The following is a 27,688-nucleotide window of genomic DNA, read 5'->3' on the forward strand; positions in this document are numbered from 1 at the left end:
GCTGATTTCAGCAGACTTAGTTGTGATTCATTCTTGTGGCAGGGAGTCATTCCAATTCATTGGGGTACAGCAACTGGCTGTGCTACATTCTTACTTCATGTTATAAGGTTTCCCTGCTAGATGTAATTTGACTCTGCTTATTGCATCAAGAGGGCAAGGGGAAGAGATGAAATGTACATGTGAGGAGGAGGAAAATATTACTTCTTCCCCTTCTTTATTTTAGAGCTCCTTTTCTGATGATAATCCCAGACTATTTTTGACTTGAAAGCCACTCAGTGTCCTGTGCCTATACATCAAATTAATGAGCAACTTAACTATTTGTTGCCCAGAGAGGCTGGGGACTCTCCATCCCTGAAAGTATGCTAGGCTAGGCTGGATGTGGCTCTGAGTAACCTGGACTAGTGGAAAGTGTCCCTGTCCATGGCAGGGGGGTTGGATCTAGGTGGTCTTTAAGGTCTCTTCCAACCCAAACCATGCTATGATCCCATTTTTCCCTTATATCTTGGTATGTTCCTTTTTCTCTGCAGTATAAATCTCTTAAAAATGTTTTTTTTTTTCTATTTTTCTGTCCCAGTCAAGGAAATTTTGCATTTCATCTCTCTCTACATGTGTCTGAGTATAAATAAAAAGAAAGGTAAGAAGAAAGGGGATGCTTATCTGTGGAGTAATTAGCAGATCAATATCCTAGATTCACTGTAAAATGTTTTTGTTCTACAAAAGCATCAAACAATATTGGTAAATTCTGTATAAAATTTCCTGCCCAGTGTCTGTTTCTGGCTGACTGATAAACTGACAGAGATTTTGCTGTGTACAGGCTGGGTGAACTACAGTCAGACTATGTGATCTCAGCCATGTAGCTAGAGCTCCAGAACTAGATCAGGGTATTTGAGAACTCCTGGGTTAGAAATGGTTTCTATGCCATTAGCTTGTAGATTGTAAGATCTGCCACCGTGCTTTTCTTCTCTAATGAATTTAAATGGCTAATGTGATTTACGAATAGCATTTAAAAATAGAGAGTCTGTTATGGAAAATTAAGGGTGAGGTCCCAAAACCCTCTGTAATTGCACTTGAAGCACTGTAAGCAGAAGGTATGTATCTAAGTCCCAGGCAGAAATCTGTCAAACAAGCAGAAGTAGCAAGCCCTTGACCTTCTATTCTGGTCCTGCCCACATAACTTGTTTTTTAATCCCAGGATGGCTTATGTTAGTGTAAATGTCATTAATTTTGCCTCGATTCATAGTTATTACTTCTCTGGAGGTTGAAAGACTTGGATTAAAAATTAATACCCTCAGGTTACTCTCCTGTTCCCTCTGCTCTATTAGAACTGGACTGCTCTATAGCCAGGAATGCAGGTCTGTCTGGATGAGGAGAGAAGTTAGGACAGACCTTGATTTTTTTTTTATAGTGGCCTTACTGAGAGAAAGTGTACCTGGCTTCCTGTTTCTGCCTGCAAGGTTGTGGTATCATTTTAATAATGATTCTGTGGGTTTTATCCTTGGTAGTTCAGGCCTAGGAGGGGTCAAGAGAGAGCCAAGCAAACCCTTCAGCGATTATCATGTATTTTGGTGAACAAGGGGATGTGCATTTGAATCCTCTTGGGTTAGGTGGTCATGGGGGCTCTGGATTTGGCTGCTTCCTGGGTATGTGGCTGCAGCTATTGGGCAAGTGAGCTAACACCTTGCATAGCTGTGTTCATAAAGAATGAGCCACTCCTGCAAGACTAAATACCTGTTCAGGGACAGGCCTCATACTCCAAAGCCCAGCCTCACAGACTCTGAACTCCTGATTTAGCTGCCTGTGATTGAGAAACAATTCCTGTCACAGTCTTTTGCTCCTTCCTTCTTATTCCTGTGCTATTCAGCAGCATTTGTAGGGCAAATCATTTTTACACAGTGCAAATTGACACCTCACCTCATCCAGTGCAACTGAAGGCTACTCCAGAAACTGTTCCCTGCTTCATGCTTCTCATGAGTAGCAGCTTGGTTTAGCTCTTGCCATGGCCTTTTATCTTCCTTTCACCATAGCACACCTCGTTTTTCAGTGTCAGAGTTCTCTGCTTGCAGCTGGCCATAAGTGTTCAGGGATACTGGTACCAGTCAGGGAGAAAACAATTTTGTGTGACACAGCCCAGCCCAGCAGTGCAAACAATCTCATGAGTGAAGTTTTTATGGCTGATAGGCTTCCTGTTATTATTGCAATTCAGTATCAGTATTAAGGAGGACTAACATGGCTGGTGGTTTCAACTTAGCCAGAATGACCCCAATAGTATACAAAATTTTCATGTTGTGGGGCTATATGTTAAAGCATTACGCTTGGGAGGACAAGTTATTCTCTTCTAAATAGGGAGCTATGGTCAGCTTTTTAAAATGTATCTATTAAAAAAAAGAGACAACAACAAAACAAGTAAACAAAAAAACAATAACCCTGAAATAAAAACTTCATTGCAAAGTTGAAGTTAATTTTGGTGACTGACAAGGGACCTGATTCTGACTGGTCTATGTGCAGACTGCATGCTACCTTTTTTAACCATTTTGATTTTTAACTTTCCTGGGACCTTTGATGTAGTACATTTTTTCAGCTCGTCTACTTATTGCCTCTGTGACTGCAGGACTCCTAAAGGATATTTTCTTTCCTCTTCCTCTAGCACCTGATATGTGCTGGCAATTGTGTGAGGCCCTGTTTTCATGTAGGTGTATGCCTTAGTTACAGCAGCAAGGACCTGATTAATTGATACAAACTTTTTTAGTATTCTTGAGATTATGTAATTTATTAGGTAGGTAATTTTAACCTTCAGAACTTGCACAAGTGAGTGTCTAAGGTGAGTGGTTAGTCAGTCAACCTGTGAGAGAGGACAGACAAAGGGCTTGTTCTGTTTGCTGGCTCTTTTGTCCACAGTAGTAATCAATTAAATAGAGCTGTAGTTACAGGAACAAGGCTGGTAGCTGAAAAGCAGGAGGTTGCAGTGACAAATTAAGTGGTTCAGGTGAGTTACAGATTCTTTTGATTCCCACAGGTACTTACTTATGCAATTAATTGTCTGAGAACGATGGAGTGCCTTTTGCAATGTTCTGTGCAATCCCACATTTCTGTTGGGCTGCAGGCAAAGGTGCTCTGAGGAAGTTGAGATCAGTGGCCTCTGTCAGGGAAAGCAAAGATGATGTAAAATATTGCTGTCTGGACTAGGCAATTTTTGCTTCATATGTACTACAGACTGTATTGTGCACCCTCCTGCAGAGGCAATGTGCTACTCACAGTGACCTGAGCAGCTGGCTGTTGACAGTGCTTTAGAGAAGATCTAAGTGGTACATGGAAGGAGCAACCTGTTAACCCACAGGTTCCAAGTTTTACAAAAGTAGTGGAGCAAAATCAGTCTGCCAGTGATGGTAGCTGTCCTTGCTCAACTAGCTCATCACCTCAACTCAAATGAGGAGCAGGAGCGGGACCCTTGAAGTCCCAGGGATGCAACAGATACTGACTAAAGGATTTCCACAGTGAGAGAAAAATCATCTGAGAAGTCATGTCCATGGACTTTGAAATAAAACTTTGAGAAGATTTCTTCAGAAACTGTATGCTCCAGTCTTCCAGTTGGTGTTTAGGACTGGAACTGCTTTACAAACTGTCTTACTGTCAGCTCAGTTTAGCATTACTCTATTTGAATGCAAATCCTTGTCTGCTCTTTGTAGCAGAGTTCTTCTCATCAGTGCTGCTAGCCCCTTAATAAGCCCTTTCATTATATTGTCTTCTCTAGGAAAGAGTCAGAACTACCCAGTGACTGTAAACTGCAGCTCAGTTTGTTTTCACATAAGAAAGAATATCTTAACAAAGTGTAGGAAGTGTGTCACTTCCGAGTAGCCATGGGGAAGCCATGATAGGAAATACTTGTTAATTAGTCACACCGTTTTGCACACTTCCATTCTCTAATAGTGCAGTGCCTACAATAAAACAGAATTCTGGATAAAATGTAGTCAATGCTTGCTGGAGAGCAAGGAAGGAGGGTAGAAGTCAGATAGTTCCCCTAAAGTCTTCAATATATAAACTTATCAAGGCCTCTAGCTTTTTTGATAACTTTATTTTTCCTAGGAATTCCTAGTACATAATAGATGTTTTTATTTGGCTTGCATCAGTGCAGTGTTCATTAGCCTAATCTGGGTAATGCTAGATTCCAAACTAGAATACATATATTTTTTTTGGAAGAATAGGGCAATGAAAGAAAAGAAAAGGGGTTTGGCAGCTCCTGCTTATAGATGAATGTCCTCTGTAGGACAGTCCAAGTGGGAGAAATAGCAAGTGTGTTTTCAATTCTGCAATAAAAGTTTGTGAGAAGGGACAGAGGTCCTGTTGTCCCATTCTCATTGTTATCTTCCATGCTGAATCTATATGTTTAAGATGGCAAGTCTCCAGAAGAAAAGGGTAAGCACTTCTTTCCTGTAAAATGAAAGGAAGGTCATGGCTTCTTAACAAAACTTTCTTAAGAAACTAATCACTTAAGTTGCATTATGAGTTTCAGGGTTGCTTGTTGCTGGGATGTTTTTTGGAAGGGAGAGGTGAGGCAATGTTTTGGCTTTTCTTGTGTAACTTCCTTGCTGCTAGAATTTGAATCTGTTTTGTATTTATGTTGGGAAAACATTCAGAAATAGCTAGCCATTACATACAGAAATGTATCAGATATGTAGGGTCAGGAGATGCTTCCCACCAAGTAATTGGTTTGCTTCTGATCTCTCTAAAGGTTTTAGTATTTTGCTTAAATCTATTTTCAAATAAGATATAAAAACAGTCCCTCAGACTGGACCCTATCTGAGTTTAATGCCAATGTTGACATGAAGAGTGAGAAACTGGCAATGGGAGCTTGAGTTCTGTGAGCCTCATGCTTCTGCTGTCTAAATGGAGATGAGAATAAGTGTTACACAACTGACAGTGCTCTGCTTTCAGAGATCTACAGGACTGAGTCACCTTCATTATTATATTCAAGTCCATTATGCTGAGAAGATATTCTTTGTTCTGTAATTCTTGATGAATAGAATTAGCTAGAAGAATTAAGTTCTTTCAAATGAACTGTTACTAATTCAAGCAGTGTGCCTACTGGGATTAAACCACAGCCAAGTACAAATGGTGCAATGTGCAAGAAAATATAACTAGATTTGAAAATATGCTGATGTTAGTATCAATAACTTGGTGGAATTTCTGTAATTTTGAAGATTCTTCAAATTATATATTTTTAGTAGATTTATACTTACTGTAATATGCAATAAATGGCATGGCTTCTGCAGTTAGTCTGACAGTGGTCACAGGGAGAAGGAATGTTTAGGTGTGCTTTCCAGAGTCTTCTCTTTAATTTATGAGCCTCTTTCTCCAGAGACCACATTCTCTTAATACCTCTGGCCTAATGGTTTTACACCATAACAGATATAGAGATTTACATTCTTAGGCAGTGCTGCCAATGTCCAAACCCTGTGAAAGAAATGGCAAGCTGCCATATCTGATTAGAGGGATTACGCCAAAACCAAAGCAAATTATTCTTTTCTGTTCCAATATTAAGTTGTTAACTTTTATCCTCTTTGTTATTAGCTCTTCTTCAGAGTAAATTGCCTTAATAGTCTTCAAAGTGGTGAAGGTCTTAATGTCTTACCAAATAAGAATAAAATTAAACCACAGGCAGAGTCATGTGGACCAACAAATCAGATGTTCCAGGAGAAAATGTGAATTTTTCTGAAGTGCTTGTGCCAGCTGAACTTCTTCCTCTTTCAGCTGGTTGAATGTCATTATACAAGGCTGTCAGTGAAAGTATTTTGAGACTTGCAACTATTTTACAGGTTAAAATCAGGAAGGATCATTTTGATACTGTTGAGAAGAAGTAAGGTGTGAGCAAAGCTTGTGTGTAACTTTCAGTATTTCCCCTTTGTGGCTGTTTGGAGCAGTTATGTGGTCCTGTTCTTTCCCTTAACCATGTTGTAAGGAATCCTGCATAGGAGAACAAATAGGCTTATTATTGCAATAAAATGAAGCATTGTATGAATAAGGCACCACTGAAACTGCTCTTAAAATAAATATCCCTCACTTCTGCAAAAGTCCTTGTTCTACCAACATTCTTCACAACTAGCTAGATAAGAACCTCTCTACCTCCCACTGACTAAGCATACATATAAGCAAACACTCTTTTCTAAATTAATCTCTGGGACTGTTGGACATATGATATGCTATGTCTACTCTGCTATTATAATTTTGAAAATATTCTGATAGCACCTCTTGTAAGAGCAGCTGGATTGGCTGCAGATATGCATATCTTACTGGGTGATCTTTTCCTTTCTGCCCCTTCAGGAATAAAAATGACAACAGGCCTTCTTGTGCTTAAATTCTTGTCCTGATCATTGCAGGCAACAGCTTTTAAAACTTCTGTGAATTGTGACTTAAGTTCCTCTTCAAAGTTAATAGCTTTTCTTTCTCCACTTCTCAAAATGTAATCCATAATCCTCTGATTTTCTGAGCAAATATGTTCATGACCAATTGTGCTCGTGCCAACAGTGGTGTTTAGCTTAATTAGCTGTTCTGCCTGCATGAGATTTGCCTCATGTATTTACAGAAAAATTATCTCTAAGCCTAGCTAGGCTGGTGCTGAGTTACCTGTGACTGCACTGCTTAAATATCCCTGGAGAATGAAGTTTATTCATTTGTTTGTTGTTGCTGCAAAGCTGTAGCTTTTGGGGCTTGCAGTCAGAGGTACTGTTACTACCTAATGTCACTTCCCAGGGCCACAGGGGCCAGCTCTCCAAGGCTTTTATCACTCTTAGTATTCTTCTTGGCTTCCCTGCTTCAAAGTAAAGGTCTGTTATTTCCTGAGCATGGGTGTAGGCCAAACTTGGTTACTTTTGAGAATGAGTTCCTCTGTGCATGCAAATTGTTGTAGTGCACAATTGCATTTATCTGTTTTCCTCAGCTTCCTGTTGCCTTATGTGTGGACTTCCAACTCATCCTAGTTGCTAGTGCTGGTATGTTCTAGCGGTGGAGAAACACAGTTAGAAAAAGTTGTACCTTTCAAGCACATAAATCCAAACCCTCTTATTTTTAAGAGCCAGTGGGTTACATGTGAGTGGATAAAGATGTGCAGATAGCAGTTGCTGATCAGCCAGGCCTGCAGGGTAGTTGTTCAGCTGAAGGAGCTGGCACAGAGAGTGGGTGAAGCAGCCAGAAGTAGGATTGGCTGTCACCTTCTTCCTCTTGTTAGAAGGCATTGGCTGCAAGACAAATTCTCTGGATCAAAGCTTTAGCAGCTTAGGTCTACTCTACTAGGAGCACTTGAAAAGTAGTTTTGCAATGTAAATTGAGGACATTATGAGGTTTCTGCATGCAAAAGGAGATCTTGTTGGTTTGAATGGAGCAGCTGACTCTGGGGTTTTGTTGTTTGTGCTCTGACTCTGTTGGTAAACTCAATGTCAGCCATGGCAAAGTACTCCAGCCTTTTCCTTGCCTCCCTCATTAGCATCCCACAGGTAAAAACTGAGTAAAAACTTGGGAACATAAACTATTACTGTAGTACCACTTAATATCCCATAGTGTTCGTAATACAGCATTCAAATTAATGTTCCCCTTTTGTATTTGGGGGAAAGATGTGTCTGGGGGTAAGCAGAACCTTCTGTAGGGTTAATGAGTTTGTAGACTAAGTTGTCTTTCTTTTGTGGTTCCTGTTTTAGAAAAATGTGAATTCTGACTTAAAGCAAATGAGGTGTACAGCTGTCTGAGAGGTTCTGAGAAATTTTACAAGATAAAATTCTTGGATGAGTGCCTGGCCTAAACCAGTTGGAAACCAAGAGCAGTTTAAGAGTGTGTGTGAGCAAAACTATATTTTGAGTTGCCTTTCTGTTTCTTTTATTGCCAAAACATAGAAGCTTTCATGAGTTGGATAAAACATAATTTCAGATTCCTGTTTATTACTGGGAGTCTTTCATTAAAGAGAGGATTTTTTTTGGTGTGGTTTTACCTGAATTTAATGTTTAAAAAAAATCATGCCAAATATGCCATGACTCACAAACGTTAGTATATAGCACATGAGACCCCTACTTTGGAAGTCAGTCAATGTGGTATCAATTTTCATGAGTCAATCAGTTTGATAAGGATCTTGCAGTCTTACTTGAAACTTAAGTCTGAAAACTTTCCTGACAAAAAATGCTTGCCATTGAAGGTGCAGTGGCACCAAACAAACTGTTCAAACCTCTCAGCTCTTCCTGACATGTATAGGGGTTTTTAAGAGGAAAAAATGTCAAAAGAAATCAAAATAATTGAGGCTGAGGTGGTGTTGGAGTGTGAATTTAACAGGGAGAAGACATTGATTTTTGGGCTTTTTTCACTTCTTATTTTTAAAATAACTTTAAGTTTTATAACAGGTTCTATACTCTAAGCTAGCAGTTTTTACCATCTGTGTTTGGAATCAGTGATGATAATCTTTTGCAGAGAGCCAGCCTGCAGTTACTTGTATCCGACAATCTCATGAGATTGGCCACATACCACACACACAGAAAGAGGTCTTCTTGTTTATGAAGAACTGTGGAATCAGGGGTGAAGAGCCTGCCAGGGTGGGTGGCATCTTGTTATCTTGCCTCTGAAAACAAAGTGGGGGTGCTGAAGAAACTGCTGTGCAGTATGATGGTGTCTGGGAGGTTCAGTGGCACTGCTGCTTGCTGTGAGCTCTCACAGCCTGTGTGGATGTGCCCTTGCAAACTGCTGTTCAGCTGGGGAGGACTGAAGCTCTATTTCCACTTATTTTATTGATTTGAGTGCTGAGAGACATCAGTGAAGTCTGCAGGTGGTTTTGTAAATGCTGTCCAACTATTTCCTTTAGTTTAAAATTCATATAATAAGGCAATATAACACATCTTCCCTTAGTCTTTAAAAAAAGAAAAAGACCAAAGATGTGCTAAGATATTATTCCCTGCAAAAGGTTTCTTGCAGACTGGACTGATCTTGGGCAAGAAACAAAGCAAAATCTTTGATTATTCCTGTTCACAGCTGTCCAGGTTCTGTAGTTGTAACATGAGCTTCTGTGCCTGTTGGCTGGGCACTTGCCATTCAACCAGCACCCAGGGCTTTGGATTAGCACTGTGGATGCTGCTTGCTGTGTCAGATGGTGTAGGAAGTTTCCACATGATAGCTGAAACCAATATCCATACCTGTTCCTAAGCTGAAGGAGTACTGATGTAGATACTCAACAAATTTAGGATTGTTCTGTCTGTTTGTAGTCCTACAGGAATCACTTTTCACTTTTGCCTAATTTTAAACCCATAATTTTCTAAATACAAATGAAGTTACAGGTGATGGGTTGTTTGAGATGCTGTTGTATCAACCTCATGCAACAAAATCACAATGAGCATCATAGAGAGAAATATAGCAGCCAAACAAAACATGCAGAATGTGGTTGGGCATTGGAGTTTTTGGGGGGATAATCAGTAATGTGGCTACAGCTCCCTACCAAATCTAAAAGAAATGCTGTTCTTTTCAGAATGAAGTTTCCCTTTGAGTCCTGCCAGTGTCACTATCTTGTTTTACTGGCCTGGTGGCACTCTTGTGGCCAGGGCAGCAAACGCAGTGACTCATTGCTGGATTGTAGTGCTGGGGAGATCAGTATGAGTTCAGCATCCTGTCAGCCACATCACAGTGTCAGTGATGGACCAAAGCAGGACACCCACCACCCTGAAGGGCTGTGATGGAGCTGCCTGGTACAGAGATATGTTCAGTGAAAACATCTGCTTCTCTTCTGTCTCTTACCAGGTTTGGCACTAGGCATGCTTCTGAGCATTAAATTGGAGCTATTTATTTTTTCTCAGGCTTTGACATTCCAGTGTCCCTGGAATCCTGAGGCACTAAGATAACCTAACCACGGACACAACTAACTCCTCCCCATGCCACTCTCTCTATTCCTTTAAGGGTCTTTTTAAAGAAGAGGTTTTTGTCTTTTACAGTTGGAATTATCTCTAAGTGAATAGTCCTCTGAAGCCATGGCCTATGGAACACAGACAAAACAGTATTTCAAATTACTACTTGTAAATGCAGTTTGGCTTGTATAAAGCAGTGAGGTTCATGTTACCACATGACTTGTAATTACACATACTCGATATAGAAATGTATAAAGTATTTCACATTTATTCCATATGGTTTGTAGAACAGTGATTTGGCCTTTTTTTTCCTTCCTTTAAATCGTTGTGATTAGTGCTCTTTACTTATTTTGGGGGGGGATGGTTATCTCCCCTTTGCTTCAAATTGTTCTGCTAACTGTAAGAATGGTTTAAAATATTGTATAATAAAAGTGCACCAATTGTATGACACTCATTTCTATGTTTTAGGGTGTGAGTTGTCATATTGGGGAGGAATATATTTTCATGGCCACCTTGTTCAAGAGGCCTGTAAAACAGGTTTGACTTGAAGTGACCATTTTAACTTCATAAAGTCATTTAATCACACTGAAAAACTTGTTTCTTTTAATTAAAAATGAATACATAATCTACTTCCCTGATCCCTGATATTGCAACTTGTTCTTCCTTGTCTCTTTTTTAGGGAATGTTTTGTTTGTTCTAAAACTCTGGATATGCTGGGTCAATGAACTGTTACTCCAGGAAGCAGAGCTGGGAGGACAAACTGAGAAGACATTATTGTGATGACAAGCAGGAATACAACACTCTCCCAGAAGTCTCTCATCTAGGGAAACATGCAAGAAAGCAACATTTGTGACTCTTTAAACCACTGACTGTAACCCAGTCCGGGTTTGTCAGTGCCTGCTGAAAAAGATTTCTAGAACTTTAAAGCAGGCTGCCAGACTGTCCTCAGCAGAATCCAAGATCTTCCCAGACTCTTTACCAGCCCTACACACAAAACAAGATGATTGACCTAAGCTTCCTAACAGAGGAGGAACAAGAGGCAATAATGAAGGTGCTGCAACGGGATGCAGAGCTTAAAAGAACTGAAGAAGAGAGAGTCAGGTAAGGGATCCAGCACCCTGCTTGTCCTGGGAAGATCCACACAGTTCCTGTGCTCTGTTACTCAGGAGTAGGTTAAAACAGTTGTTGCTAAGGGCCCCATATGCCTCAGTATATGTGGTTTGGAGATATATTCTGCTCTGGACCAGATTTACCATAGTCTCTGGATGAAATACCTCTGCCACACAAATGATTCATTAGTGGCCAAAACTGTTCTGGACCTTTGCAATTCCCTAAGGGGCCAAGAGCACCCTGTACACATCTGCCTGGATACACATCTGCCTGGGTTTCCTCAGAAGAGGATTCAGTTTGCAAGGGCCAAAACCACTGCAGACTGGACAAATGCATAGTAAGTGAGGGACTTGACTCAAAAGGATTGCAGGCATCTCCAACAAACCAAAACATGATTGCAGTCAGTTGGAGCTGGAGTTCAGAAGAAGTACCAACACTATGCCCCACTGCCATGAAAAGTCCTTGCAATCCATGGATAAAGCAGAAAATTGCTCTTTAATTTCTTTGTGGTGCTACAGATGGAGCAGTGTGTTGTTATTCTGGAGTGTTTCATGTGCTGGGAGGTTTTACTGGAGCTACTGTTAGGGTAACTGCTATGACTAGAAATGCCTGCATGGAAAGTAGTGTTTCCCAGATGGCTCTGAGAAAGCTGTCTATCTACACAGGTATAAGTAGCAGTCAGATAGTTGCTTCATAGACATCTATATCCCCAAACAGTTGCTGGTATTTGCTTGCTCAAGAGTGAGGATTTTGGTAGGCATTGTTTAATTTTTTTGGAAAGGAAATTATCCATTGCAAGGTACAGAAAATAATATGTGGACAAATAATGAAAAATGGAGCCTGAGGTGCTGAGAACTCCCAAGTGCTATAACAGAAAGAAATTTTTATAGGCCTCAGTGAAGGCAGGATTTTCTCTCACTGATTTGGTAATCTTCTCTGAGATTCCTTCTCGTTGTGATGTTCCTCATGAAGTAATGAATTTCCAATTTAAATATTTTGAAGTTATTCCAACCATGATGCATGATGCATCTCTGATGCTTCTTTGCTACTGAGAAAGATTTTTTTTCTTAAATAAATGTCCTTGTTGTAGGCATACCCTATATCCTGCAAAGGAAAAGGCAGCCTGCCTCTTGCCCTAGGAGCAGCATTCCTTTTGCTGAGTGTGCTTGTGCAGCCCTGAGGTTCTTTGATCAGCATGCAATCAGCATTTTGACTTATTCTACTTGCTTCTTTTAAGAGCAATAAAGTGCAGACCAGTAGCTTCTCCTTGTTAAAAAGACTTTTCCTCTCAAAGCATTTGCTTTGGTGAAGGTAAAATCATTACAGGCACTGTTCCAAGTTTGTGCCCCCATCTTAATGCAGCCTAAGTAAATATTTTCGCCACACAGTTTTGTCTTCTGCTTCAAAAAGCAGTAAACTGACTTTTCTTTAACAGAATAGGCATTTTATTTACTGAAGGTAGAAAACTACTGTATTTAGTCTTGGAATGTTACATCAGTGCCAGGTCTGAAAGCATTCAGGGTAAGTAATTGTAGATGAGTTTGAAAACAGCATCTAGAGAAAAGAACCCTTCTTAGAACAGAAATTCAAAAAAGCCACTCTCAGTAGCGGTCTGAAAGTATTTTTACTTTCAGAAAGTATTTTTGTCCCTGTAGCTTTACTTTTGCCATTTGCAATTCTAGTTCAAGAGGGTGTGGTGGAAAATGCAAGAGACTGCAGGTTGTAGCAGCCTGTAATCATGTTTTGCAGCAGCATGTTTGCTGCTACAATAAAAAGTCTCTTCTAGTTTCTAAATATTATAACTTGAGAAGCTGGAAGCCTACATATGAAATGGATTTTTCTGCTTAATTGTGGCACATGGAGCTTGCTTTTCATGTCTTATATATTAAAACACTGCTTGAATTGTATCTCCAGCCAAGGAGGTGCAGTACTTTAGTTTGGATTCTATAGCCTTGCACAGCTGGAAGATTCCAGGACCTGAGATCAACTGTCATCATACAAACATTAGACAATGTGTTATTTATATGTGTATATAATGGGAGTCTTTCAATGTGATGTTTTTTCCTCTTCAGAAGGAATTCTGAGGTTTGAAGGGTGTTTTAATAATCTGTGCCATGTTCTTGGAGCATGGTCAAATTGGTTACGTGACAAAATCCTCTTTGAGCCACTTCCTAGTGGAATTTTACAAACCACCTGATAGAGTCTCTTCCCTGCTAACAGTTCCTAATATTGCTAACCTAATAAAACTAAAAATCTAAGTAGGCTGGCCCATGCAGCCTCCTTAAGGTAGTCTGATTTAAATCTTGGTTTGTTGAAGGTTGTAACAGGTGTTTCCCCATCTTTTGGCTCCTTATGTGTTGGTCAGGATCAGCATGATTAGTTTTAGGTGCAGCACTGCTTTGGGAACAGCGTCTGCTTCCTCCTTCACCTCTGCTGAGGTTTGTCTCAAAGGAAAGAGGATACTGATGATCTCTTTGGCAAAAGGGTGATGAAGAAATCTCAGGTGACAAGAGGGTGTGATGCATGGAAAGCAAAAGACATTGTATGCTTTTTTATTCCTGGTGCAAGAAGATGTCTCTCTTTGCTTCCTTGCTCTAGGAGCTGCAGCAGTTTGCTCAATAGCAGTGTTGCTGTGGATGGGGCAAAGGCATAAAATAAGAATCAGGTGACAGCTTTTCAAGACTAGAATCTGTTTTTTCAGCGTATTACTAACTTAATTATTTTGGGGTTTTTTTGTCATCTTTCCTGATATACCCTGCTCCAGCATTGAACAAAATGAGTGAGCTGCGTACATAACTGAATGTCCTGGCAGTAGCTTCAATGTAACCCCTAACTCCTTTTACAGATGCATAGTTCAGAATTAACTTAACTCTGAGCCCTTTCTGGAGACAGTAACGTGAGCAGGAATATATTTGTCTGTGAAGTTGTAGAGTGTGGCTGGGTGACTCTTCTGTGGTTTGAGTAGCTGGCCCCTGGCACCAGTGTGTCTAAGGCAGAAAGCTGTTGTGGTCGCCGTTGAGACAGGGTTCCCTATGTGCTGATCAGCCCTTCCCAGCAGAACCTCCTAGCAGTGCTCTTGTGGGCGGTGTTTGGGATTGTTGGCTCCTTATGTAAACTGAAGGAGGTTAATGATAGGGGAAATTCTGATATGGAGTTGTTTGTGTGGTGGGTGGGGACTGCTGAGTGCCAAACCCCTTTGATACATTGATTGGTGTGGTATTGCAAAAAAAGAAAACTTCAGGGGTCTGATTCTGCTGGGAGTGTGTGGCAGTTGAAAGCCTATTGTAAATGTTATTTTGGCCCTGTCTAGTTCTAACAGATATCCTCTCCAGTTACTTTTAAAGGCAGTTTTTCTTATATTGTTGACTATCTCTTGTGAGGTGGGATATATTGAAGATATTGTGGCAAGGTTAATATTGGCATTGGGGAAACCAGACTTACTACTGTAATGTGAAAATAACTACATCGGAATATGTACTTAAAATTGTCATAAATTATTTTTTTTTGTTACATGAAACTGTTTTGAGAGTGTGCTTAGCAGAGGCAAGGAGGTTCTTAGTGCACCTGTTGTGGCAGAAAAGGATAAGCTCATGTCTTCTGTATGAATTCCCCATCATGGACACTGCTTAGCACCACATGATTTTCCAAGTACAGTGACTATTCAGGAAGTAGATCAATTTTATTCTCTAGCAGAATGTTTGTGTCATTGTTTATCCTTTTTAACAAAGCCAACTGACATGAGAATGACGGTGGGGAGAATGGTCCCAGCCCACCTTGTAAAATGCCAGTAAGAAAACCAGGACTGTTTTCATTTTGATCAGGTGAGATAAATGGGCTTAAGGAAGAGAGACCTTGCTTATTTGTCTTGGTAAAAGATACAGCATTAGACTACACTGAGAAAAGAGCTGGTACCATTTCTTCCCAGTATTGATTACTACTTTGTCTACCAGTAGCAGATAAATTGTTTGACAGGATGATGATTGTTTGGGAGTGCTAGTGAAGCAGGGGAGATGGGACTTATTCTGTATGGTAAAAGAATGTACTGAAGGGAAAAAGTGGACACTAATAACATTTTTAACCTCTATATTGAGAACTCCCTCTGTAAGCAAGGTTTCCCCTGCAGTTCAAAACCTTTCTTGGGAAGGCTTATCACATGTTCGTACCTGACACTGTGTTGTATTATTAAGTGCCAAACTGAAGCCTTTGTCTTCAGATTGGATCATTCTTGATTTGTAATTCACCTGAAATCCTAAATGCAACCTTTTCTTTTGCACAGCAGGAAAGATGTCCTTGCTGATAGTGTGAGGCAAGCTATGATAGAGGCTCTTCTGCTCACTTATATTTGCTTGTATGTGTCATTTGGTGGGGCTGGTTTTATGCTTTATATGCCTACTTTTAAAGCCTGTGAAGAGCTGGGGACACCGTGTGAGCTGAACCTGCCAGTTACGTATTTCCTAACAACCTTTCCAGTCCTTGTTCAGATTGTCCTGTGCTGCTGTCCAGGCAGGCTCTCATACCAAGGGTGTATTTGTCACAGGACAGCTGTGCCTTCATTGTGAGGGTTGAGTTGATGAGTTTGGTTTAGTTTTCCCCTGTCAGGTTTACTTGGGTTGCATCAGAAGAGGGAGGGGAGGCCATTGGACAACCTCAATGCAAATCCTTTAAAATAAGCAGAGAAACTAAACACTGTAAGGCTGTAATGGAAATAAAACAACTGGAAGATAATAGAAGCTGCTAATACTGGCAGACCTTGAAGACTCCTGCCTCCTGTAGCAGGACTCAAGAGTCTTGATTCTGATTTCCTGAATGGAATAAAGTGAAGCTTCTATATGCTAAGAAATGCTTCAACAAAGCATTTGTGCTTACTTTGTGTCTGCCTAGGGGGTATCTAATTACATGATTCATTGCTTGTAAAAGGTAGTTTACTTCAAACTTGACAGTGTAACTACTAATAGGAGAGTAAGTCTGAGTGCTAAGTGCAGGTGACATAGCAGGAAGGCACATAGACATTAAGGCCTCTATCTTAGTGCAGAATATGCATATATTTTAAATTAAACAGGGGGAAAATGTGCCAGTCTGATGCCCCCTGAGTGGCCATCTGCAAGGAGAGAAATGTACAGCAGGGTTGATGCGGTCAGCGTGTTTCACAGCCACTTGTTAGCACAAACATTGGAATCATAGTTTTGGTTCCAGATTCTGATGGAGACCATATTTCAGTGGGCAGCAGAGCTTCATGTTTTCTCTTCCTTCTCTCCAAAATCAGTTGACTTCTCACTCCTTCTAAGCATGTAACTCGTTCATTCATTCTGATGCTCCAGGCTTGGATCTATCTCCCCTCTGACTTGAGAGACAATGTCAAGTCTTTGTCTTGCCATCAAGACTTGAGCTGACTATGGCCTGGTCAGTTCTCCAAGGACCCAAAAGCAAGATGATACCTGAGATTTATTCATCAGGGTATTGCTAGTAGACTCAACACACACAGACTTCTGAAGAAGCATAAAATGGAAGAACATGCATTACTACAAACAGAATTGGCTTGCTTTTTCATGTATCCAGCTGCTTCCAACTGTCAGAAGTCTTGCTGTCTAGAGAGACACCAAAGAAAAGAATTAGAGGTGTTGCTTATGAGGAATTGTGATGGCAAGGATGGGGAAAGGTTGCATAACCCCACAGGTCTGCTTTGTTCTTTCTAGTATAGCCCTAAAACAGTTTCAAATTATATTACTCTCCTGTTTAAACCACGTTAACAGTAACTGATGGGTTTTCTTGATTTTTAGGGTTTTGTAATGTCATGTGCAGCTACCATGCAAAAGATAGCTTACTTGCAATTTGGGACTACCCACTACAAATATTTTGGGTGTAGCTCTCTAGCAAATGTCAGAACAGACTTTCTTCCTATACCTTCTATAGATATTTGCAGACTAAAGAGGCATGCTCATCCAAGGTGGAATGTTTAAATAATTACTGCTTTGTCCTGCAAACTTTTTGTAGTTGTTTCCTACTCTCAAAGAAGAAAAAAGAACCTTATCAACAAGTCTGGCTCTTAAAATACCTGGGCTAATATAGTTTTACTTCTCTTCTTGCATGAGTGATACTACAAAAAGTTTGTCTTGTCTGTGTTCAGAATGTGACCCAGAACCTAAATCCTTTGTCTTTTTGTTGGTTTGTGATTTGTTGTTATGTTTGCAGCAAATAGAATTGAGATAAAATTAATCAAATTTCTCTTTCAACTTCTCCACTTATTTGGTATTTTGTTATCCCATTTGCAGAAGGGAGGTTTCAGAAGTTAATTTGTTCATAAGGTGTGGTAATATAATGATTTTTAAAGGCTTTACTTTGGTATTGGACTCTAAGGTGCTTTTTCCAAATGTTTGGATTAGGGTGTGTAGGACAATAGTGAATCTATCTTTGAGGTAAACACAGACCTTGATCTCAATCCTCCTTCATTCATCACGAGAAGTCCCAGAATATGCTGGCACCACACAGATTCTCCTGCCTGAAAGCTCAGTTTAAGCTGTCAATTGGGGCATAAGGTAATCAAATGAGGTATTAAGGTGTCATAGTCACATCTTGCAAATTCCATGGTGACTTGTAATGTAGACTGTGAATAAGGCAGGTGCAGGGGAGGGAATTGAGACACTGAGGAAGTGTAGATGAAAAATTTGAGATACAGGTATGTATTGCTAGATACTCTTTTTTTTTCAAAAACAAGGATGAGTTGTTACCTCTTTGCTTATGCAATGACCTATTACAGTAGCCTACAAAGCCTACAGGATAAACCATTCTGGATTTGGTGATAAGAAGGTTGTCAGGGACTGATTATATCAGAGCAGATTTCCTGCCTTACAGTGGTGCTACATGATCTGGCCCATTATCAGATGTTCCAGAGGTGAAGAGGAACAAACCAATTTAATCCATGCATAGATTTTCTGTTTGCCTGCTGAGTGATGGACAGTTGGTTTGTATTCCTGTTCAGTGCAATCTCCATGTACTTACTGCCCTAGGGGAGATGACAAGTTTTCCATCTTGCCATAAAACATGTTTCACCTTAGCATAGTGGAAACATCTTATTAAATAATGGTAACAAAGTCTTATTCAGTCCAAAATCCTCTTTTAAATTTCCATTTAACTATGTTCCTTTACTTTTTTGAGTGCAAAGTTCCTATTGGAGAAATGGGCACTAGCTTCACTATAATTTTAGGCTGTTTCCCCTTGAAAAACTGCAGCATAAACTAACTGGCATTTTAGCAGAGCACAGAGGGACTCCAGAATACATACTTGCACCATGCATAGAGGTCTTGCTGCATCTTCTCCTAATTGCAATTTGGCAGCTGAGCCAGCAATCTGATTCTCAATCTGGATGTCTACTAGTTCTTTGATCACCAAGAGAAAAATTTAAAGGCAACTTGGTTAGCCTCTTTGTTAACTGTGGAGCTGGTGTAGAATCAGTTGTTGGCTTCTAGGCCTGTTGTGGTTTGCTGGGAGGCTGACGTAGCTGTGGAAAACCATGGCTGCAGCCTGATTCTCCACAGTTGCTTTCAAGGTAAACCACAATCTTGTGTAATTCCTAGCAGTCAATCAAGCCTATATAGTGCAAGCAGTTTGATGTGACTGTTGAGACCTCCTCCTAGAAAATCTTGAGAATTCAAGGAGCATTTAAAAAGTTCTCATTTGTTGTGAAAACAGTTGCAGGCATTACAAGTCTGTGATGTATTGGTGACCACAGGAGGCTTAAAAACTTTTTTCTTGTCAAGAACCTAGAACTAATTGTCTTTCTGATAATGGAATTCTATTTCTTTATTTGTGGCTGGAGAATGCCTGGAAATAGCTTTAATACTTATGTTGCTCTTAGTTCCTCAGAAACAATGGGACTGACAGGCTAAACGTGTCTCTTGAAAAGGCAAGTAAGACAAGCTTACTATGAGGTGAGATACTAGAAGTCTGTTTAAGTCAGCTGCTGTCAGCATCTGTCAGTTCTCACCATACAAACCCTATCAGGCATGTCATTTGTAAAGGAAGTGCTGTGAAAATTGAGAGCACTTTTATACCTTTGTTAGCAAGCATAAATAATTAATTCCCAAAGTCTTGAAGGCCTGTTGAGCTGGTGGAGTTAAGGTACAATAACTCTCATAGGCAGCAAGCAGAGGTGGGAGCAGGGTGTTTTCACTTCCAGACAAAATGAGAGCTGCACTGGCCAGGTGAAATTTATTGAGTCTAGAGCTGTGACAAATCTGTGCCTCTGTCTCTATCCGGTTAACTGGTCACAGATCTGAGTCTGGGGTCCTGTGATCCTGTCCCCTTCCACAGCCCAGCTGAGCTTCCTCTCCTCTGAGCTGACTTGTAAAGGTTTCCAGCCACACCCCACAGTTTCAGTGGCTGAATACCAAGGGGAGAGGGGTGAGCAGTGTCTGGGGTGAGCACACTGAATACTTGTCCTGTGACTCAGCACCCTCCCGCTAGAGAACCTCCCTTGGCATATGTTGTCACACTGTCCCAGAGCACTTGGTGCCCTGCAGGCTGTACAAACAGCTGAAAAGCCAGTCCCTTGCCCTGAGGGGCATCACTTCTGAGAACACAAATAACACGTGTGAAAGAAGGTGAAAGGGAGAAGCAGCCACCTGTGTAAAAAATTTGTGTGTTCTACATTTCCATTCTTCCTGCTGGCTGCATTTATAAACTGAGTAATATATTTGCTGGAGGACAAAGAGAAGCTACTGCTGTGTTCCTGCTTCAACTTAGAACACTTGCTTAGGAAGGGTATTTGGTTTGGCCCTGGGAGAAGCACAGAGAGAGGGAGAAATTTTAAATGACATAGTAATAGTATGGACTGTTGAATCTTGGACTTAAAAATGCCAATGGGACCTCAACATCTGGCAGCCTAAACTGTATGTAGTAGATTTGAGGCACCCCTAGTAGTAGGGACCGATTTTTGACAGTTCTTTCAAAATGAAACTTTAAGTATTCAAATAAGGCTTTTCATATCTGGCCATACAAAGATGAAAGAGAAGTTTGAGAGATGAGAATGGTCTATCTTAGTTTGAGGGTTGGGACTAGCCCAGTGTCCTTTCTCTGCTGTGAATAACTATCAGTGTGTGACAATCAAATCTGCAAACTATACTTAAAGGGCTGTCATCAGAAATAATTGATTGTACCAGAAGATCTGTCCCCTAAACCCATGAGGAATGTCATACTCTGAACTTCCTTGGGGTTAGGCTAGATGATCTTTAAAGGTCCCTCCCAACCCAAACCATTCATGATTATCCATCAGGCCTGTGAAAGACAGCACCATTCCATGGCATTGTGGTCTGTGCTTAGCCTTCCAGTCTCAGTAAATGGACCTGATTTGATTTCTCCCTTGGGCTATGTTGTTAGCTTATTTTGCTGAAGGAAAGGACATAAATGGAGAAGGAAGATGAAGCATGACTTGACTTTTTATTGTTTAAGTGCTCTCTAAATCTGTTTGGTAACTTCCCTGATCTGCAGGTTAGTCTCCAGGCCATGTGTAAGCATATGCCTAATATGTTACATGCCTAACAAGGGAAAAAAAAACCACCCTCTCAAATTGCCCATAGCAACCACTTATTCTGTTAAAGCATGCCTCATAAAAGCAGGAAAACCCTGTAGCCTGAAAACAAATCATTAATAATTTGTCTCCCAGTTTTTTAAATGACTGTAGTTCACATGATGGATATATATATAGTTTAATAAAACAAATAGCACAAACTTATTTTGTTGTTTCTTGCATGTGATGATGTTTTTCTTTGTAACTCAGTGTATTCATATAAGGATTTTTGTGTAATTTATGGAAAAAATGGCACCAGGCTTCTAATGCAGATTTGGATTGTTTGTGGGTACAATAAGTGCCAAAAAAACCGCTGAAGAGGCATCTTCTGGGCCTCAAAATAGCCATGCTCTTAATTTTGCTAGAGACATTTATGCTGTTCTACTAGCCTATCTCAATTTTAATCTTGGAAAACTGGCCTTTGAAGGCAGAAAGTCAAAATCTGCAGTAAGTGGGGACTTTTCCAGTGCTTGAGTGTTTATCATAGCAAAGCTGTTTGGTTTTTTTGTTTTTTTTTTTTTTTTTTAAGAGTTACCCTCAGAGCATAGGTTGAAGTAATAAGGCTGAGGCTCTTCCCTTTCCAGCTCATTATCATCCTTCAGATAGATAAGGAGCATAATGGGTGAGAAGATGGAAATAGGATGTGGAGAATGTGTAAAAAAAAAAATCAACAACCAAAACACAGCCCTGCTCCCTGAAACAAAAACCAAGCAACCAAAACAATCTGACTCTTTTTTCCTGTTCACATAGGTAAGTATGCGAAGTATGTTTATATCTCATTTATTCATTTTCCTCTTCCTCAGGCATTTACCAGAAAAAGTCAAAGACCGTGTTCAGCTGAAGAATATGAGCGGGCAGTGGTTTTATGAGGCCAAGTCGAGGAGGCACAGGGATAAGATCCATGGAGCAGATATTATCAGAGCCTCCATGCGCAGGAAACCTGCCACCATCGGTGAGCACTTGGAAATTTGTTTTGGAAAGGTTGCCTCTTACTTTGCTAACCTCAGACAGTGTTGTCTGTGAAGTACAAGAATACTGGTCTCTCTACAATGGAAAGTGATGCAAAAAAGAGACTTCCCATGTAATTTACAGTGGAAGCTTTCCTCTCCCACAATGCTGTATATTCAAGAGCAGTGACTGCTAACAGAAGGGACTGGCTTGTGTTTATGTGTAGGATTAAAAGCTCTCTGCACTCCTAGACTCATTCTCATTTCCATTTCTGAGGCCCTATGAGTTATTTAGGAACATGCAAAGAATCCAAGATTGAGGAAATTGCTCTTTAACATGAATTTCCAAGATTTTGGTGCTTGGTTTGAGACCTTTGAGGCTTAATGGCAGGCATCACAAGCTAGAGATAGTGGTTATAACTAACTGAAATACATGTGCTGAAAGCTCTGGCAGCTGTGACTGGCATCCTGTGTCCTGGAGAACTTTAAGTGCACCCATAATCCCCATGCCATGGTGGGTGTCCTGGTCACCAATAATTTTACCCCTTGGAAGGAGGGAGTGAGCAGTCAATCTGTATTTGCAAAAACATATTATACGATATCCAGGATTTTTTAGACCCCCATTATAAATCTCTCAACATCTGACTTTAAATCTAAAGTGTCCTGGTCTATTTTATCATTCTTTGTTTAGAAAGTGATTTTTTTTCTTAGCAAAACTGACCTACATCCCCTTTTAACCTCCTCAAGTTCTGCTAAGTCCTCTTGATTTAGAAGGGCAAGACTTACATTATTCTTACCAAATTGTACTGATATTTGTGCTATTTAGTTTTTTTAGTTCTGTCAAGGGATTTTGCTATGTGCTAGTGAAGCAAGTGTAGTTCCATGCTGTGAATGGACTACAGGTTGTTGCTTTTTATGGGTTTTGTAACTACAAGTTAGCCTTGTTTTCCTCTGTCTAACCCTGTAGTATTACACCTTCTTAATTTCTATATTTTCAGAGATGATTTTGAATAATGTCAGTTTAGTCAGTTTGAGGTTACTGCTTTGAGTTTTTAAGTTAAAAAGAAAAGGCCTGAAAAAGAAAAGAATGCAGAAAAAAAACCCCTAGATGTTTAGCGTGGTGTGTTTGTCATTTTGGCTGGTTTTGTACTTTAAGGTTATGAAAATCAGCTGTAAAATTCTAGCTAAATTTCACAGTAACTTGTATCTTAAAGGAAGGTACTAAAAGCTATGCCATCTTAAAGGAAAGTTAATTAATCCCAATCTTGTTACTTAAACAAAGTGACATGTTGGCACACTCAGAACTGTGTACAATTGCTTGGTTTCAATGACTCATGAGATGGCAAGATATTTTTCCTTGCAGTTATAGATAGCAAAAATGTGAATAAAAATCTTGCTTATTTTTGCACACTAAGAAATTCTTCACTTCTAAACTGTTGGTGAAGTGGAAAAAGCATTAGAGGAAATAATGAAATGCTTTTGCTCTGAAAGGCATTATCGGAGTAGGATTTTGTCCCACCCTAAAAAGAAATGCAAATGTATTTGCATTGCTGAGTGAGGTGAGGCTTTTTGTTTGTTTGGGTTTTTCCTATTACCTTTTTAACGTCTTGTGGCAATTCTGTTCATAAAGGATTGGCCCAAGCGAGTTATGACCAACTTCCGGTTTACTGTTTAAGAAGGGAAAAATTGAATTGATTTCAACATATTTTCAGTTTCCTCTGGTTTAATCATTTTTTCCTTCCTCAGGACACTGAGTATGAACTTTCAGTATTTGTCTAACTGCAAGAACTGCAGGATTAGTATATACCAGGGTTCTTGTAGAAAACTCCTCCATTTAGGAGGAGATGGAAGTTTAAAGGTTTAAGGTTTTAAGGTTTAAACCAGATATATCTGGTTTAAAGGTTTAAGGTTTAAACCAGATATAGCTGGTGTAGTAAAATGAAGTATTCAGAACAGTATTTGACATTTTTAGTAGCATTAAAAAGGTGTTCTTTAGAAGGCACCAGATCTACTTCTGAAAACAATTCAAGTATAGTGGGCTTTAGAAATAGCTGTAGGCCTAAATGCAAATACTTGTACATCTTTCTTAAGAAAACCTGTATGAGCATGTGGGAAACAACAATATTCTTGCATCATGTTTTAGCTGAAGTGGCTCAGAACAAAACGAGCAAAGCAAAGATCAGCTGGGTGAACAATGTTAATAAAGAAGTCCTCCAGCCACCAGATTTACATGGCATTGAGGAACATCAAGAAGAAGAACAACAGAAAACTAGCTGCAGGTAAGCTGTCTGTTTATCATGCTTAGAATGTGTGTGTATATATATATATATATATATATATATATATATATATATATATATATATATATATATATATATATATATATATACACATATATATATATATATGGACTAGTGAAACTTGGGAGCTCTAAGTTCCACCCAAAACAAAATATTGTACTTATCTCTTATTTCAAAGGTCACCAAATGTTCCCTTAGAATTGTACAAGAAAACTGTGCATGTCACAGACACATAGTCATGTACTGTTCTGCATTTGAATATAGAACAATTAACAATCTTCAGCTTGCCTTTCTCAGATAAAGTTGACAATCAAGCATAGAATGGTTGCACACATATTCTTGTGTCACAATTTATTTTCGTTCCTTGAAGTGAGACCTGGATTTTCTAGTTGGAATGGCTGGCCATGATCAGTCCCCTGCAGTCAGTAATATGGGGACCACAACTTCTGCATGTCTTCATTCAGTTGCTTACTGAAACCATTCTGTCAATTCAGCCTGAATTTTAAACTTGCATTACAGGATTATTGAGGTTAGAAAAACCTATAGAGTTATCAAGTCCATCCATTAACCCAGCACTGCCAAGACCACCACTAAACCACATTCCCAAGTGCCACATCCACATGTTTTGAGCACTTGAAGAATTGGAAACTAAGAAATTGCCATTTAAAATTTTCCAAATTATTTGGCACGCAGTTTAAGACCTCTGAGACTTTTTTAGAAGACCAAATATATTTCAGGTGGAAAGAACTAGAATCTTTAGATAGCTGCAGAAAATTAGTCAGATTCTACCAAGAAAAGTAAATATCTTTCTGGAATGGAGAAGCTTCCTTTCAGAGTAAAATGAGACAGTCATCTTTGGTATGCCTGAATTACTACAGTTGTACAGTTGGCTGAATGATAAATAGTTTCTGAACTAAAAAGGATTTAATATTAAATCACTTTATCTTAAGCCCATAAACATCCCAAACAGCTTTATTTTGTTTTGAAATATGCTGAGTTGATTTCTGAAACAGATATGTCTTCTCTTTAAAATACCTACATGTAATTCATCGGCTGTGTTAAAAACTTCCAAAAAGCCTACATTTGAGAAGGAAAGTGCTGAAACAGTTGGAGTCAGAGCAGGTAAAAGTGGCCAGATTTCTCAACACACTGAGGAAACAAGAACCAGGGTGTAACCCAGATAGCCACTGTTTGTGCTTATAGTAAACAGAATGAGGTAAGAGCCAGAGTTACTTCTTAGGGGAACTGCTTCACTTCTGGTTGTGCCATTGATCAGCTCTGAAACCTGTCCCTTTCTTGTCTGTCTTCTATGTCCTTCTCTGTACATTACCTGGTTTTTTTTTGCAGTAAGGCTTCTCCTACTATGCATTTATACAATACCTAGTAACAATTGAACCTTTCATTTTCATGGTCTGCAGTCTGGGCACACACATTCATGGTGAATGGCAGCAAAGGTTGGTGTGAGTCTTAACAACTCTGGCTTGTGTCTTTCTTATATTTTATCACTATCAGTGAACTCAGATGTGTTTGTTTTGACCACATCTGAAATTGTGCTGTAAGAGGTCAAATCAACTTTGTTATAGACTTGCCAAAAATGAAGTTGTCCAAAAAGGATGATAAAGGTTGCTTATCAGAAAACAGAGCTCTGTTTTCTTTCCCAACTGAAGTTAACTGATGTGCTGACAGAGTTAGTTGTTACTAAATGTAGTTTTTTTACAGGTGGCTTTTACATTCAGGAGATTGCTATGAAGTTATTTCTTTGAGAACAGCAGAAGGCATGTTGCTGTTTTATATATCTTTTAGAATATTTTACATATCATCTTGCTCATCAGGAACAGATGATGATATTTTTAAAGAAGTATAGTCTTATAATCCTATTCTTATAGTTAGAACTCTCCAGAATCTGTATGTGATTGATAAGTTATAATAGATTTCATAATATGCCAGGGCAGCCTCTTCAAAAATACATAACATAGCAAGGTTTAAGAATATGTAGACTTTTTTTTTTTTTTTTTAATGGGACCAACTTGATAGTGGTCTTCAGCTTGAAGTATTTGATGACTTATTTCAGATCACAGCCATGCAAAGCTTGATAATTATTTTCCAGGACTCTCCCCTGCCTTTTGCTCCAAATTGTACCAGAAGTTGATCAGCCTCCATGCCTTGTTCATGTGTACTTGTACTTTCCTCAATAGCTCAAGATCTTCTCTCTAAAGCAACCCCACAGAGTCTAGTGATTTATGAGGCAATTGGAAATGGACCTTGTCATGGAAGTGATCTGTCACATGAGGGCTGGATGCTTACTTACACTGACTTTGCATAAATAACTTGATTGGATGCCTCAGGTTATTTGTTTCTAAAATGTCAAAACCTATGGCAAGCAAATGTGGCAGGACTGTGAAATTCTTTGCTTATGATTTTAGTGAGGGCTTCATTCACCATAACTGAGGTTAGTCTACACAATATTGTATGTGAGAAATTGCAGGAGGCACCATATGCTTTTAAAATAGTCTTCCTTTCTGTTCTCTGGATACTGGAATTTGAAGGAGACTGGCCTGGCATAACTGTGGCCTGTCTCTAAGGGCAGAAGGAAACACAATGATGCAAAAGAAATAACCCCAGTGGCTGGGGTGGGAAGGGAAAGTCTACAAACATTTAATTTGGCTGCTAGGATAGTGGAGCCACAAGGAATTAATGGGCTCTTCCTCTCACAATGGAATAGTCTTAACACAGCTAAGAGGATGAAACGGAATTATTGCAGAATTTGGGATTGCATTAAAGGCAGCTCACGGCTTACAGTGTCCAAATGCTACCTGTGGTTCAAGCACTTGAACCTTTAAAGCATTTTTAAGTGCTGCTTTAAGAATAAGTTTGTTGGTGTTGTGGGGTTTATGGGGTTTTTCTGTTTGTTTTTCCCCCCCTTTATCTAAGAGTGTGGCTCAGGCCAGCACTGACTTGCAGGCTTTGCATAAACTTACACAGCTGCTCACCTGAGGATTGGGTCCTGAAGCTATATGATAACAAGTTACTCAGAGTACTTTTGTTCTGGATCCTGTTCTTAAAGCAAAACAATTCTTACTGAGTGTAAAGGAAGTTTAGTTCTGCTAGATCTGTTTGTAAACTGATAAGGATAAAACCAACTCTGGGGCCAGTTCAACTACTGTTGAATCAGGGTGCTGCTATATTAGGTAGAGCAACAATATTCTTAAAATTAGCAGTGACATTTATTCCCACACCCCAAATATCAAAATTCCGTAATAAAGCTATTAATTATTTCTTTTTTGAGTTTTATATCATTGTGATAATTTTCTTGCATACCAGAGCCTTTACAGGCCAGGTGTGTGAAATGTCTTTAAAGGTGTAACCTTGAACAGAATGAGTTTTCAAAGGTGAGTCACACTGTCAATATTACATCTGCCTAGTGATGCCATCTGTCTATATGCTGAATCTTAAAAAAGGAGGGTTGTCTTTCAAATTAAGATTCACAGGTCGTGTATGAATCCACATATTGACAATGCCTGCAAATCTGTAACCCTTTTCTCTAGCTTTGCTCCTGCATTTGCCTTGTTGCTTCAGTCTGTACGGGCCATGGACCTCCCTTGTGGTTCTTGACACATCATTTTTCCAAGTTGAAGGGTAGAATTTTTAAAGCCTTTTTTAATCTATCAGTTTGGACTTACACACTTTTAGATTAGCCTTGTGAATGCAGCATATCTGGGAACAGTTTGTTCAGTTTTCTTATCTATGTAGGTTGTGGGTAAATTCATTTTCAGACCTATTGTTGTAAAACATAGTTATAGGATCCTGGCTGTTGTTTTTTCTCTGCTTTGCTTTATTTAGACCAGGGTTTTCAGTACATAATGACAAGTTGTTAATCTTTAATTATTCTATGCTAAGTCCAAAGAAACA

At 39.5% G+C, this 27,688-nt stretch overlaps 1 protein-coding gene across 10 annotated transcripts in view; it reads left to right on the forward strand.

Moving 5' to 3' along the window:
• Positions 1 to 571: 571 nt before the first annotated feature.
• Positions 572 to 27,688, forward strand: part of SYTL2 (synaptotagmin like 2) — a 50,666-nt gene continuing 23,549 nt past the window's right edge. For 9 of the 10 annotated variants that reach the window (XM_059493722.1, XM_059493726.1, XM_059493724.1 and 6 more), the window contains exons 1-4: positions 9,616 to 9,756; positions 10,540 to 10,961; positions 21,336 to 21,484; positions 23,623 to 23,758. In XM_059493722.1, coding sequence (XP_059349705.1) covers positions 10,861 to 10,961; positions 21,336 to 21,484; positions 23,623 to 23,758 — 386 coding nt within the window. In that variant the 5' untranslated portion in view covers positions 9,616 to 9,756; positions 10,540 to 10,860. Of the gene's footprint in view, positions 635 to 9,615; positions 9,757 to 10,539; positions 10,962 to 21,335; positions 21,485 to 23,622; positions 23,759 to 27,688 lie in introns of those variants that run through there. The other variant, XM_059493723.1, reaches the window with a different exon arrangement.

This window comes from Ammospiza nelsoni, chromosome 2 (assembly GCF_027579445.1).
Source record: "Ammospiza nelsoni isolate bAmmNel1 chromosome 2, bAmmNel1.pri, whole genome shotgun sequence".
Lineage (NCBI taxonomy): Eukaryota > Metazoa > Chordata > Aves > Passeriformes > Passerellidae > Ammospiza > Ammospiza nelsoni.